Source organism: Populus nigra, chromosome 6, assembly GCF_951802175.1.
Source record: "Populus nigra chromosome 6, ddPopNigr1.1, whole genome shotgun sequence".
Lineage (NCBI taxonomy): Eukaryota > Viridiplantae > Streptophyta > Magnoliopsida > Malpighiales > Salicaceae > Populus > Populus nigra.
The window spans coordinates 4,844,539-4,859,489 of record NC_084857.1 but is presented as its reverse complement, the minus strand read 5'-3'; the positions used below and the strand labels follow the sequence as shown (position 1 = coordinate 4,859,489).

Below are 14,951 nucleotides of genomic sequence, written 5' to 3'. Positions count from 1 at the left end.
GGTAATTTCCCTTAATCTGAAAATAGCCAGGTACCTCTTTTTTTTATCCCATAGAAATCCACAAAATCATATTTCTCCGGAAAGAATTTAAGGCTCAGAATTTTTTCACGGTACAAAAGTACATGAAATTTTATCATATGCCTCGCAATTGTGTGCCTAGATTTTTTTTTTCTAATAAGATTCAAATTAATCTCTGAATTCAGGTTTTAATTTCTTAAAATAGTAGACACATTGTATATATTTTTGCAAAAAGTACAATTTAGCTTCTAAATTTGTTATGATCATTATTAGATCCCTGGAAAAAGATTTTCAATTAGCTAGGTACTAATTTCTTAGATTTTTTATCAAGTCTTTTTTTCCATCCAGGTGCTTCTCGTGCAACTATCAGGAGACAGCAAAAACATTTAAAAATGACATCAATTGCCTAACTAAAAGGAAATAAATCAAAATTAAGGAACCAATTAGAACAATGTAAATCACGCACTTGACTGAAAAATAGTATATTTAAACACCACCAACAATATATAACAACAGTGGACAATGGAATACAGAATCTAGAAAAAAAAACACTACAGAAAAGACATCACTAACAACATGATCGGATAAAATGTGCTGCAGCTTGATTGCCCATGCATGCTTGAGAAAAAAGTAGCTATATATGTGTTACAGTGTGCAAACCCGACACTGGCAACTTATACATCAGCAACATAATTTGCTTCTCTATATATGTTCAGACAGCGTCCACATCCCTTGTTTTATTTTTATTTTTATTTTTATTTTTTCCAGCAAAACATAATCTCAACTCAACAATTCTCCAGTATATATGAGCTAGCTGAAGCGTGCCACCAAAATAAATGTATGCTTTACATCAACCTTGTGTCCTCCTAAGTTCATGAGTTGAGTTGAGTCGAGTCGAGGGGCGTCGATAGAGAACAAGGTGAAGCTGGCGCCACTAGGACAGGGGATAGTTGATGAAACACGTGGTGTTTAGATGCAAGGAGTTAGCTAAAACCTGGGAATAAAGTAAAATTTGCTAGCAAGAGTGAGCACAAGTCAGCCACATTCAACGACGATATATCCAATCTTGTCAAGAATCTGATACCCAAAAGAGAGAGGCCATCTCTCCTGTAGATTCTTCCTCGAGGAAATCAACGAGTGAATGTTTTAAGATAGTCCAAGGGGTTAAAAAGTCACGGCCGAATTCAAATTCAGACAGTATATTTATTTTTTAGAAAATTATCTCCATGGATAAGGAGAAGTAGATCTTTATTTTCAAATAATAACTCTCTCCCATAAATTTTTCCCATAATCTTTCCATTCAAAAGTAAAATACATACCGGAAACCCAAATCTGCCCTTGTGTCAATTCGATAAATTTGTCCCATAGCATGGTGGCTTTTTGATGAAAAAGTAAAAGACATGCTGGAAAGTGGAAACCCAAAAGGCTCCGGAGAACTTTTTGGTCCACTGCAGTGGACAGACATTGGACCTAGATAAACCCGGCCTCGTTTCAAACCACTCGATTCAACATCAACATCCAGTAAGGTCACCACATACTTCAGCGTCAATTATGTGTCGCTTTTGGTTATTCTTCTACGATGATAATAAAATAATTTTAAAGTAAATTTATGTACTATTAAAACACCAGGGACTAGAGAGATAAATCTCCAAGGATGTAAAGTGCCATTACAAGTTAGACAAAAGGAAAGGACATTGAGTGTTCACACATAAACTTTACCTTAAAAACATCATTTAATTGTAATATCGAGTTTATTCATGTAATTCTCTAATATGTTTGTCCATCAAAGATTTTATCGAAATTAATTACAAGGAATAAAGGGAAAGTTGACGCGGACTATATACAGTAATCAACAAAGATAAAGAGTTATTGACTACATGATGATAAGTTTTAATTCAACATGTTTACATAAAAGCCAATTCAACAACATGCCGAATTAGCTAATCTTGCGTTATCTAAAAGTTTAATTCATCGGGACCACCCGATGTTTAATGATTCTTATTCGAGAGTATACTTAATTTTATATTATGATGTGATTAGATCTATGTTTACTCATTTAATTTAAATTTTCTAGGTTTTTAAGCCGCCATCTCAACTTTGTTTTACAAAAAACAGCACCGCGAAAAACTCAAATACAAAGCCGAGATTTTGATAATAAAAGTGGTTTAATTACTGTCATTCATTCTCCATTTCCATTATTTTGACGGGGTTCTTATCATTTCTCATCCACTCCAAAATGAGTGGACAGAGTTGCGACACGTAGTATAAAAAGGGAGGAGAGATGTAGCGATCTCGATACCTGAAATAATCATAGTTTCCCCATTTTATTGATATCTTGATGTAATTAGACATTTTCATTAGGGATCATAGCGGAAGCTAGATAATATTGTGTGTGTGTGTGTGTGTTTGTCTTTATATATATATATATATATATATATATATATATATAGAGAGAGAGAGAGAGAGAGAGAGAGAGAGAGAGAGAGAGAGAGAGATGGGCTAGTCCTCCGTCCTTCCACCATCAGGATTGAAGGGAATCTTTCTCTTATGGTCTCCTTCCACCAGAGCCAGTCTCCCTCTGACAGTTGAAATAAACAGCAGCCACTGGCGACCCTAGATTGTAAAGTTCAGCAAAGTCCCTGGTGTTGAAATTCTGGCGCCACCCAGGGGCATACACTGTTTCCCTGCCTAGTTGCCGAAACAACACAAAAACAAACCGATGAATTCCCGCTGTCGGCCTTGGGCTCTCGTAGCACACAACCTCTTGCCCTACGCAAATCACCAATACATGCTTAGTTCATTATATATACGAAACAAAACAAAAAAAAAAGAGCATAGAGTAAAATGGTATATTAGGATCAACCTCCGCACATCAGACTGAGTTTATTTTCCTAATCAACGAAGACAACCGCAACAAGTCGTGGTAATTAGCTGGAACACATACAATATGGCTACGTACGTACACAGTAACCCTTTCACTATCTTTGCCCGCCACAATTCTCATTCACACTTTCTCTTGCTTTTTATAAAATCGCATTGACCGTGACTGGAAACGAAATAGACAATGCTAGCTACTTGCCTAAGAACTCTTAGTGTTTCATCGTAGCCTCCAACATCATGTTATCGTGAGAATATAACCACTACAAACTCTAGATGTGTTAGCGGCGCTGTTGTAAATATTATTATGGTATTAGGTGATTAATGCAGCATGGATTCAATTTAAATTAGGCCCGGCAAGATCCATCTAAATACTGCTAAGATTAATCTACATGCTGCTGAAACGTGATTATTATGAGATATATTATAGCAATGACATTTTTCAACTAGGCTTTTTAAGAAATAACGCTTTTTTAAAAATTAATTCTGTTGCAGATATAGCTAAGACCATCTAAAAGAGCTTCGGTGGAAAAGGACCACTGCACAATTAAATTTTGATCCAACCATTCGCCAGCAAAATATTCACTGAAATAGGATCATTAGGAATCATGTTTTGAAGAATAATGTTGTCCTAGCAACCGAGATGCTCTACAACAAAATCAGAATATGTTCCCTGTAGTTGGTGTCCCTCTCCACCAATCCTCCACACAAAAAAGATTGAAAGGGTCCTCATGGAATTTTCTAGTCTTTTAATAATATACTAAAGTAAGTATACTCACCAAAGTTTGCCCCGGTAGTTGCTGGAATATCAGTCACCAACCTGCAAGTTCATGTCACAAGACAGTAATTTAATTTCAGCTCTTGTTCAAATGAAAATGTAAACAATCCGTTTAAAGTAACTTGTAAGAGGATACATGCGCAGAATTCCCGCGTGTTTTAGATTTGTAATAATTAATAATTAATATGTATACACGCGCGCAGGAAGCACGGGCTGATTTGATATTTTTCATATCAGCCTAGCATTATTTTTAATATAATGTTAATTTGTTCATTTCCGGTGAAAGCGAAACGGCAAAATTGTTAGGAAAGGAAATGAAACCTTTGTCTTCATAGAATTTTTTATTTTTACATGAGAATTTAAAAATTATTCTGTATTAACACATGGCACAGTGGATCATTTGATGGCACGCTGTAAGGCTCTGACATGAAGGTGACCTGGCTAGAAGGTTATTCTGTTAAAGGCATGCAAACAAGATTTGCCTGTTGACCGTATTCAAATAAAAAATTAGTGAAAAGGAAAATATGTAAATTCCGAGGAACCGAAAAGGTTGCTCGATATTGCTACCCATTATCATCGTACATGTAGGACCCGACATCCTAAAAAAAATCCTAGTCAATCCGAGGAAGACCCCCTTTCACAGTTTTGCTTCCCTCACCGAGCCACCAGTAAACGACAACTCAAACAAAAAATGAAACGAAAAGAAAAAAGAAGAAGAAATGGAACAAAAAGAAAACAACGAAAGGAACAGGCTGTCAATCAAACAAGAAAGAAAATCACAAGCAGGGGGCAGTACAAAGGTCACGGTCTTCGAATTTACAGTATGCTTTCGGCTTCTTGTAATCTTATGGGTATATATGAAGGACAATGCATGGCATATATATAGCTTTTTCCCAGCTCAGTACTTGCTTCCATGAGTGTAAGTCACCCGTCCAGACCAATAATTATATGAGAGTACTGTTACGAGTTGTAATAACAGATAATAGACAATGCGTTGAGCCATTGTACTCGTCGACGTACAGGTGAAGTCATTTTTAGAGAGCGCTTAAGTAGTTCCATGGTCGGTTAGGTTAATTAATTAAAGAACGATAGGAGTAAATCGGCACTAAAAAAACAGGTTGCTTCTAAATAATTAGCACGTTTGATTTGTGCGTGAGACAATCATCCAAGGACTCACCTCACCTTAAATGCAGTGTTTAATCTGGTGTCTGTCAAATAACTATCCCAGTTGAAACTAAGTACTTCTACATGCTCTCTTACGAAAGTCTTTCGAGTTTAAAATTGACATGTATACATCTAGGATGTTGAGAAGGTCCACCATAACCTAAGATAGAAGTGAATTTCACCGCTCATCAGGTTTCAAAGAATCTAGAGAATTGTAAGGACTATGTACACCACTTATCTTCACATTGGTATGATATTGTCCACTTTGGGCCTAAGCCCTCATGGATTTGCTCTTGGGTTATACCCAAAAGGCCTCATACCAATGGAGATATTTGTCCATCCTTATATACCCATGATCCTCCCCATTTCTAGCCAATGTGGGACTTTGGTCGTATACCCAACAATCCTCCCCTCGAACAAAGGACCACCGAGCCTCCCCTCAAACCGATCATTCATCCGTCCACTCTCAACCAACCAGGATTCTTCATTCTCTACTTCACCGTGTTGGGGTCAAGACACGTCCATGAAGCATCCGGAGAGCACTACCTGACTTGAGAGTTTGCTCTTTCTAGGTCAACTCCTCTTCACCGTGTTGGGATCAGGACACGTCCATGAATGGAACACACCGCCTATCCAATAGAGCTGGTCCATGGATTACATCGTGATTGGGGGCCCACCACCTTCTGTTCGGCATTCCGAGGATTCATCCATCATGGCTAACTCCGGGGCCTGGCTCTGATACCACTTGTAAGGACTATGGACACCTCTTATCTCCACATTGGTATGATATTGTCCACTTTGGGCCTAAGCCCTCATGGATTTGCTCTTGGGTTATACCCAAAAGGCCTCATACCAATGGAGATATTTGTCCATCCTTATATGCCCATGATCCTCCCCATTTCTAGCCAATGTGGGACTTTGGTCGTATACCCAACAAGAATAAATTATACCCGACGAATGACTAAAAAACAAAAACATTACAGAGTAAAGGAGGAGGACATGGTTGGGACTTACCAGTGTGTAGAAGGTCCTTAGATCTTCCCCACCGATATCAACCCTGTGCTGGTTGACAACGTGAGAGGGTTTGAGCTCACAACCATTGTTAACCTCTCTAGAATTGTAATTGACCCTGAGGGAGATAGATCTTGTGGAAGGGTCCAACACGTCCCCTATAACACGACCAACACTAAGAGGTTCTCTATCCCTAGGCATTCTTGCACAGCACTGATCAACTTGTATGCAAATTTATAGGGATAGAGAACTTATACATCAGCAACATAATTTGCTTTTCTATATATGTTCAGACAGCGTTCACATCCCTTGCTTTATTTTTATTTTTTCCAGCAAAAAATAATCTCATCTCAACAATTCTCCAGTATATATGAGCTAGCTGAATCGTCCTATCAAAATCTAGGGATCAACTTGGGATAAGATGGAGTCACATATTAGAAAGGTCAATCTTGATTGATCGGAGACAACATAATAATAAAATTTATATTATGATAGTTTTAAAAGCCTGACTCATGATTAATTGAGACAGGATTCGGGTCATGGGTCAAAAAAATTAGCATGAGTTGACCCAAATTAATAAATAAGTAAAATTAGTTATTGATATAGTTTTGAAACCCAACTCAAGAATCGACTCGATGTAAAATTCAGATCACTGGTCAGGAGAGTCACCCAGATGAACCCAAAAAAATAATGAAAACAATCTTATTTAGACAATTATTTTTTTCCCAAAAAATAAAAAGTTTTTTATCCGTGTTTTATTCATAGTTAATCTGGGATTTTGACTGGATAAGATCGAGTCGATCTTTCTTTTTCAAACTTGGATTAGTTCAGACCCCAAGTCAACCGTTAAAGTTAGATTTGGTTTTATAACAATGATTATTATAATATTGTTAAAATCAATATCAATATAAACTAAAGTGAAATAATAATAATAATAATATCTAATTATTTAAAAAAAAAAAAATCTTTGATAAAAATACATATTAAAGATAATTTGTTTTTTTCAGATTTTATTATATTTTTTCATCACAACTAAACAAAATATAGAGATAGTCATCCTATCTTATCTTATGGATGACTATCAAATATAATTTTATTTCCATGTCTTTTGCTGTCTGATCTTCTATATCTCTATTGTCTGATCCGTCATTGTATTCCAAAAACAATAATGAAACACTACCCCTGTGCTCCGATCCAGGGTTTTAAGGAGCATACCACCTGCTGACGGAGTTGTCGTGAGAATCTTTGGGCGTTTCGTGGATAGCCCAATTACACAAGATGGCAGGTCCTAATATTTAAGTATGTGGGTCGCTTTACAGTGGGCTGTGGATGAAAGAGGCCCCTTGCCACTTCCCATTCATACACTCTTTTTTCTTTTTCTTTTTTCTCAAGGCTCATCGTAGCAGGACATCTTCAAGAGCGAATTACCTAGAAATTACTCCTGCATCTAACATGAACCATCATTTATAGACGGAAAGAATACACCTCTCTCAATTCAAGGCTGATCCTGAAAAGAACATGGACTCATTAAATCAATCAAATCATAACACCCAATTCTCTTAAATATCGCTGTCTCTGCACTGGTTGTATTCAATCCATATGTGAATGCATCATTACATTACTGAGTTGATGCATACCAAGCAAACTCAGGTGTGGGAAAGGTATCTTCCAGTACTCCTATGTTGTCACTCCAATCTCATAGCCCTGTCTAATGCGATAGGAAATATCTTCAACCCCTGCCTAGTACATGCAGATCATGATTATTGTTAAATAATATTTATATAATTTTATTTATTAAAAAAAAATAATATTTTCAGTTTAATTTATATATACGTTATTTGTATTAGGTTAAGATTATGTATTTATAATATACATATTATTGAGAATTCTCTAGTCTTCTTTTATGTTTGATCTAAATTACTTTAACACAGTATCAGAGCTTGGTTGATCGAACCCTTGTCTTGCTAATTTTATGTAACTCACTGCCTATGTAGAAATCATGTTTACCAATGTCAGAACCACTGCTGGTATGAAAATCGTTATCATCATCCACTTCATTCCCTGTAAGATATTCCAGCACACTCAATGCATTCTTTTAAAGCTTAACTTCATATCCATTTTTCAAAACATCAGACATGGGTTGTTTGACCTATAAAAAGATGGAGGATGAAGATCAAGTTTTGTGTTTGCGGCTGAAGAATTAATATTTGAACCTTTATTTTGGATTCTCCAGCTTCTATAATTTGGTATTTCTGTTCTGTCTCTGTTGTTTTGGTATTTCATCTTCTCTTCAGTTTCTACAATGTTTTTTGGAGTGATATTTTGTCTTCCGCTTCTGCAAAATCTGGTATTTTGACATTTGTTCAGCTTCTGCAATTTGGTATTTCTGTTCTGTTTCTGCAATTGTTTTGGTATTTCGTCTTCTCTTCAGTTTTTGCAATTTGGTATTTGCATTCAGTTTCTGCAATGTTTTTTGAAGTGATATTTTATCTTCCGCTTCTGCAAAATCTAATATTTCGACATTCCTTCAGCTTCTACAATTTGGTATTTCTATTCTGTCTCTGCAATTGTTTTGGTATTTCATCTTCTCTTTAGTTTCTGCAATTTGGTATTTGCATTCAGTTTCTGCAATGTTTTTTTGAGTGATATTTTGTCTTTCGCTTCTGTAAAATCTGGTATTTCAACTTTCCTTCAGCTTCTGCAATTTGATATTTATGTTCTGTCTCTGCAATTCTGTCATGACATCTACTACCAAAGAGATTATTTGGTTACGTTGGTTACTTGCTGATATGAAAGTTTTTTTTTTCTTATCCTACTCATATGTATTGTGACAACCAGAGTTCTATTCAGATTGCTCACAACTTGGTTTTTCATGAGCGAACTAAGCACATTTAAATTGATTGTCATCTTACTTGTCATCATCTTAAGTATGACACCATTACTTTGCCTTTGGTTCCTTCTTCCTTGCAGATTGCAAATTTCTTTACCAAGGCGCATTCCATCTCTCGTTTTTGTTTTCTGGTTAGCAAATTCTCGATGCTTATAGCTGCCGCATCATGAGTTTGAGGGGAGATGTTAAATAATATTTATGTAGTCTTATTTATTAAGAGTAGAATAATATTTTCAATTTAACCTATATATACGTCATTTGTATTAGGTTAAGATTATGCATTCATAATATACAAATTGTTGAGAATTCTCTAACCTCCTTTTATATGTGATATCAATTACTTTAACAATTACCACTACCAAATGGTTCCTTTACTGTTCTTATAATTCCATTCCGATTATTTTTCTAATTTTACAAATCATTTTTCTCCACAATCAGTAAATATTTCACGCATGCAGCTGGCGAAACATTTCTTTGGATAATATTCACTTTACATTCAGAAAGGGATAAAAAAAAACACATAACAACACGCTTAAATTAAAAAAGAAAAGAAAAAAAAAACCCGGTGCGTGCGTGTGTATTAGTGATTGACTGCCCGTCGTCGTCGGACGTAATTCTTCCTTCTTCTTCCTTTATCCATGATGGCACAATATTCTAGCAGCAAGCAAACTATAGGTATTGATCATTATATTATTCAACTTATTAAAATATGAAATTCAACTTTCATGCGGAAAATTCAAGCCGATAAGAATTTGTGGAAGAGGCTTTCGAACTTTTCCATTTCCTTGCTGGGCAGGGCAACCAGAACATTGACGCTATTCTTGTCATCGATATCCGGGAAAAGCAAGATAATATCCTTTCTGTGGTACACCACAGGACAACTGTACCTGGGGCACCCCCATGGATAGTCCACTTCATCAAATCCTAATTTCCACCAAGATGATATCAAGAAATCTCCATGTGGAAATCCTTTGTGAATCTCACCCCAATCTATAGCAGACCGCGCATACTCGTCAGTCATTCTCTTTGAACCCTCTGCCACTCTCTCCACCAATTTAGAGATTGGCCCCTCTCGCAGCTCCTTGCACGTAGCATTTGCGTAAGCAGTTAACACAGCATTTCCAGCATATGATTCTGGTAAAGGAGGGGTCAATCTTGGCCTAATGTTGACAGCATAGAGAATTGTTGACACTCTATCGGGATCCTGGGCTTCCGATTGTGACAGTGCCTTGCATCTCCAAATATGAGCAGTCACCACATTAAACCCAGAAACGCGGGCGCTTGGACTTGTCTTGGCCTTCTCTTTCATGTCGGAGAAGTTGCCGGAAGTTAGCCGGAAAATCTTGAAGTCTAGGGCTTCTTGGGCGGCATCAAAGACTGGAGCATTCAATTCTTGCCCCATGTGAGTCTGAAGTTTGACCAATTCAGGGTGAGGGAAGGTGACACGTGGTGGAGATCGAGCTGCTAGGAGTTCGCGGTCGTTGCAGGGAGTGACCGCCAGGGGTTTGCCACCAGCTAGGGCAGCCAAGTTTTGTAAGAAGATCTTGAAGCTTATCCCATCAAATGTTGCATGGCTGGTTGATATGCCCATTGCAAAACCACCACACTTAAATGATGTTACCTGTAAAAGAAGGAGATTACATAAATCAACCTCTTATAAGCATTTTAGGAGATTCATTCGTATAATGGATTTTATTCTCAATTTAAATATTCATTAAAGAATCGACTGGAAATTGAATCAAAACATATATATTTAGAGATCATATAATTTTCACACTCAAATTCATTTATAAATGTGTTTCAAGTTCTCCAATTCTCGAGAGAAAAAATACCTTCGGTATTTGATAGAATCGTGGAGGCCGAAAGGTTACCCAGACCCTAATATGCCTGATCCTATCGAACCAATGCATGTGAAAGTCAAAAGAGTCAGGATCTCCGTTTGGTGGTTTCGGGTTCGTAGGGTGAGATTCATGAAAAGGGAGAGGGCTGTCCTCGTGCAACCCATGATCCATGGAGTCTTCCAATATATTAAAAATAATAATAATAATAATAATAATAACAAAGAATATGCTAGTATGTTAATGGCAACAAAATCTCGATGCGCAGGTGATGGCTAACTCTAATATTAAAACTAGAATAATTAAATGATCTCGAATTTAAATTTTTTATTTTAAAAAAATTAGAATATGATTTCAAAAATAGTACAGGTCTATATCATGAATTTTGAATTTAGAAAACTCAATTGAAAATATAGATTAAAAAATAATATAAAATCATTTAAGAAGCTTCCTTTAAGCTTTTTAATTAAAATTGTTTTTTAATACATAATCAAAAAAGTATTTGAAAATATGTTATAATGAGTGTGATAACTTCTTTTTTTTCACAAAACCACAATAAAAAACAAGGTTTGCATGCTTTTTTATTTATTTTTTCTTTGAAGTCTCAAAAAAAAAAAAAGCGAACCACATCTCCTTGCTTCTCTCCAATTTTCTTCTCATTAAAAATTGCACGTGATCCCTTAAAATTTATGAATTTGGTCAAACCAAATTTTCTATTTAAAATGAAGTTAGATCAGTTATTGCTAATCAAATTGCCAAAATAATGCTCAAACATGTATGATATTCATGGATTTGGATTTTTTTTGTGTTTATGAGGGAACATGATCGGTCATGTTCAAAATCTTATAATTAATTGTGAATTTAAACTTTTTTGTGTAAAATATTTTTATAAAAAAATGTTTTATAGATTTTTTTTGTGTTTATTTTCAAAAAACGTTTTCTAGAAAAAAATTTCCATATTTATTTTCTTTAAAAAATTGATCAGTAAAAAATAGTTTATAAAACTTAATTATTTGTTGAAAAATATTTTCAACTCGTTAAATTATATAAAATATTTTATAAATACTAATTCATTCGCTATGTTATTAAGCTATTTTAACTACCACCTCTTCCATCATTATTATCATTTCTTTTTCTTTATTATCTTTTATTTTACCATTATTATAACCACTCCTTCTATCATCATCATCACTTTTATTTTTTTTATTATCATAACTACTTCACCATCATTTTTTTTTATCACCATCACTTTTATTTTTTTTATTATCATTGTCATCTCAATACTGCATTCTATCCCACCATTGTTATTGCAAAATATTTTATAATATTTTTTATTTGTAAAATATTTTATTCAAAACAAATGTAGCATGAAGAGTTAGGTTGTTTCTATTTTTTTTCTTATAAATTATTTTTTTTAATTTAAATTCAAATTTTATAAATATAACAGTTATGTTTCTATATAAAAATAAATATATTCATTTTAGAGCACTTACAATAGCATTCTGGATGCCACGGACATTTTATTATAAATGGTTAGTTTATTTTTTGGAATGTTGTAAGGGATATTTTTTTAAAAGTATTTTTGTATTAAAATAATATTTTTAAATCACAATAATTTAAAAATACTAAATTTTTTAATTTAAAACAAAAAAATTAGTCTTTTTTAAAAATATTTTTGAATCACATAAACAACCTTAAAAAAAAAAACTTATTAATTCCAAACCAAAAAGCGGCGGGGCATTGATTATTTAGGTTCGCAGGAGGTACTAGCTACAGTACTCCAAGAGAAGCGGTGCACGGGACGTCCGAGTTAGGGTCTCTCAATTCTCTATGAAATTGGACAGCAATTTGAATTTTAATTAGGCGATCGATCACATTAGCAGGAGAGACTAATTGAAAGAAGCAGCTAAATTAATAGTATCAGCTAGTTTATAATCACTTTACACCCTTACCTGGATAATGCACAGTAGTTTACCATCTTTTTCCAAGCTATGATCCGAACTGTTAGCAACTAGCTTAGCAAAAGCAGCGTTAGGATAAACCAAGTCCCCGATCTCATCCAATGTACACTCACTAGAGGCCACCACGAAGCCAGCCCCAGCCCCATTACAATCAACCTCCAAACGACCTGTTCTGGCGTTCAACTTCAGTCTTCCAGCCAAGAAATCATATGGCACCAGTATCTTCCCAAGCGCATCTTTTATTTTCTCGGCCACAGTTTGAGGAGGAAAGTCTTCATGGGATGCAAAAAAATGGACTGTTTCGACATTGAAATTGAGCACTTGGTCGATGTTTGACAGGAACATGGATTTCCTCTGAGCTGTTTCTTGGTTTGGAAAAACCAAAGAAGAGTTTTGGATCGTGACCTTAAGGTCTTGAAGGGGAGGAGGGGTTTCCTGGCACTGGATTCCCATGATCAATCTGGCTTGGTTTGGTTCTTGTGAAGGTCTGTGCGCTGTGTGTGTGTGTGTGTATATATATATATATATATATATATATATATATTCCATACAGGAGTGGCGACAGATGTTTGTTTCTCATCGATGCTCGACAGTTGTTATCCCACGTGAACCAATGGGCATTACCGGCCATTAAATATATATACGTGAAAGCTGTTGCCCTTAGATTTTGTGGTTTTGGCATATGCATGATACATCAGTCTATGTAAGTGAGCTTGTAGATAAACAAATCGAGTAGCTAGCCGCTACTCAAGAAGTGGTTGATAAGTAGATTTAAGAGATAAATGTGGGTCTGCATTGGATTGCTGAACAAGTATCTGGAAATATAAACTATTGGTCAATAGTAGTGTGTTCAGTAGTAAGAGTTTAGAATTAAAAGGTTTGTTTTTTTTATGATCTCCAGTTTAAGGTTTATAGTTACTTATATGATGGTTACTGGAGGTTTATATGTTATTTTTAGAGTCCGTAAAATTAATCGAGGTACATGCAAGCTGGCCCGAACATCCATGTTATGCTGAAGAAAAAAACATAAAATATATTATAAAACAGTACAATTAGGTTAATATAACGCAATCTGTCAAAAAAAAAACCAGAACGGAGGGGGAAAATCACGCCAGAACTCCAACCACACGATAAAGGGGACCAGGAAAGTCTAAAGTCGTATAATTATAAATTAGTCACTTAATATTGTCGGTGTAAATGAGTTTCTTTTGAGAGTGGACAGTTGAGTTTCCTAGCTCAGTTACGAAGCAAGGAAATAAGTTATTGCTTGGCATGTGTTTTTAAAACATTTTTTTTAAATTAATTTTTATATATTTTTAGATTATTTTGATGTATTGATATAAAAAAATTAAAAAATATATTATTTTGATATATTTTCATTTAAAAGTTCAATTTTTATATATTTTTAAAACAATTTTTACTATAAAATAAAAAACAAAAAATATTATTTCAATGTATCCTGGAGTTGTAAATATTTTTTTTATAATAGTATATTAAAAACATAAAAAAAATAAGAAATATTTATTTAATGTTTTTTAAACTAAATATACTTTTAAATCATATCAAAACATAGTTTCAAACACAAAAATAAACAATGATTCAGAAAATCAAATGTGAAAATGGGAGAACAAACCTCCGATCAAATTATATTGGGTTAATTAGGTGACAGATCCAGTTAACCAAATTAATCAACAGTTGGACAAGTGAAATTTGGGTTCAAATAGGACCATTTTTTCTTTTTCTTTTTCTTTTTTTGGTGGGGGTGGGGATTGAATTCACGGGTTGTTTTCTTGTTAGGCAGCTTAAGCTAGCTTGTGGAGTTTTAAGCAACAGTTGATCGAGAAGGTTTGCAGATACAATGGCAGCAGACAGCGATGAAACTCATCAATTAGCACTGGCTTTTTTTCTTGATGTATGTTTTGGGGTGAAAAAAAAACAGAGGCTAAAGACAATCTTCGCTGCAATAAAAAGCATTTTAACAAATCCCAAATATTCCACTTTCTGCGTTTTTTTTTAATAATTATAGATTATATTCAAATTTCAGGTTTAAATTTGCAAAAAGCATTTAAAAAGGAAGCTGTTGCACTTTTAAACAATATCTTATTCTACTCTGTTTCTATAGCTTGAGATTTCTAGATGTTACGATTAAAAGTGTTAATGCTACTCGTAAATATTAAATAACTTATTTTCTTAAAATTTTTAAGATTTCTTTTAGGTGTTTAAGTGTTTTTTGCTGTTGATATATTAAGATTTGAGAGCAGGAAAATAAGCAAAAATAAGAAAAGGTAAAACAAAAATACAATATTTTTAATATTAAGTTCTATACGATCGATCAGGTAACCTATTGTCCAGGAACCTGATCTGATTTTCTTGGTAAACAAATTATTATATTTATCTTTGTAAAAATAATTTTT

At 34.5% G+C, this 14,951-nt stretch overlaps 2 protein-coding genes across 3 annotated transcripts; both read right to left on the bottom strand.

Moving 5' to 3' along the window:
- Positions 1 to 2,563: 2,563 nt before the first annotated feature.
- LOC133695756 (protein VERNALIZATION 3-like) lies at positions 2,564 to 6,049 on the bottom strand. The gene is made up of 4 exons (XM_062117698.1): positions 5,837 to 6,049; positions 5,691 to 5,728; positions 3,675 to 3,715; positions 2,564 to 2,787 (listed from the first exon to the last, which is right to left on the bottom strand). The coding sequence occupies exons 1-4, from the start codon at positions 6,047 to 6,049 to the stop codon at positions 2,564 to 2,566; spliced, it is 516 nt and encodes a 171-aa protein (XP_061973682.1).
- A 3,148-nt stretch (positions 6,050 to 9,197) lies between these two features.
- LOC133695872 (acyltransferase GLAUCE) lies at positions 9,198 to 13,049 on the bottom strand. Of its 2 annotated transcripts, none has more exons than XM_062117837.1 (2): positions 12,529 to 13,049; positions 9,198 to 10,359 (listed from the first exon to the last, which is right to left on the bottom strand). In XM_062117837.1, exons 1-2 carry the CDS (start codon positions 12,988 to 12,990, stop codon positions 9,475 to 9,477), a joined length of 1,347 nt encoding a protein of 448 aa, XP_061973821.1. In that variant the 5' UTR covers positions 12,991 to 13,049; the 3' UTR covers positions 9,198 to 9,474. The 2 variants fall into 2 exon arrangements, with proteins under 2 accessions (XP_061973821.1, XP_061973823.1); XM_062117839.1 differs by lacking the exon at positions 12,529 to 13,049 and adding an exon at positions 10,571 to 10,855.
- Between the last annotated feature and the right edge of the window lie 1,902 nt (positions 13,050 to 14,951).

Bases quoted from the DNA above. Each gene is read 5' to 3' on its own strand.
- LOC133695872 (XM_062117837.1), bottom strand. From the start codon at position 12,990: ATGGGAATCCAGTGCCAGGAAACCCCTCCTCCCCTTCAAGACCTTAAG. The intron at 10,360-12,528 runs GTAAGGGTGTAA...CTTCTTTTACAG, and splicing joins AACTACTGTGCATTATCCAG to GTAACATCATTTAAGTGTGG.
- LOC133695756 (XM_062117698.1), bottom strand. From the start codon at position 6,049: ATGCCTAGGGATAGAGAACCTCTTAGTGTTGGTCGTGTTATAGGGGAC. The intron at 5,729-5,836 runs GTCCTCCTCCTT...AGAAATGGGGAG, and splicing joins CACTGGTAAGTCCCAACCAT to GATCATGGGCATATAAGGAT. The intron at 3,716-5,690 runs GTATGAGGCCTT...ATGAACTTGCAG, and splicing joins ATGGACAAATATCTCCATTG to GTTGGTGACTGATATTCCAG.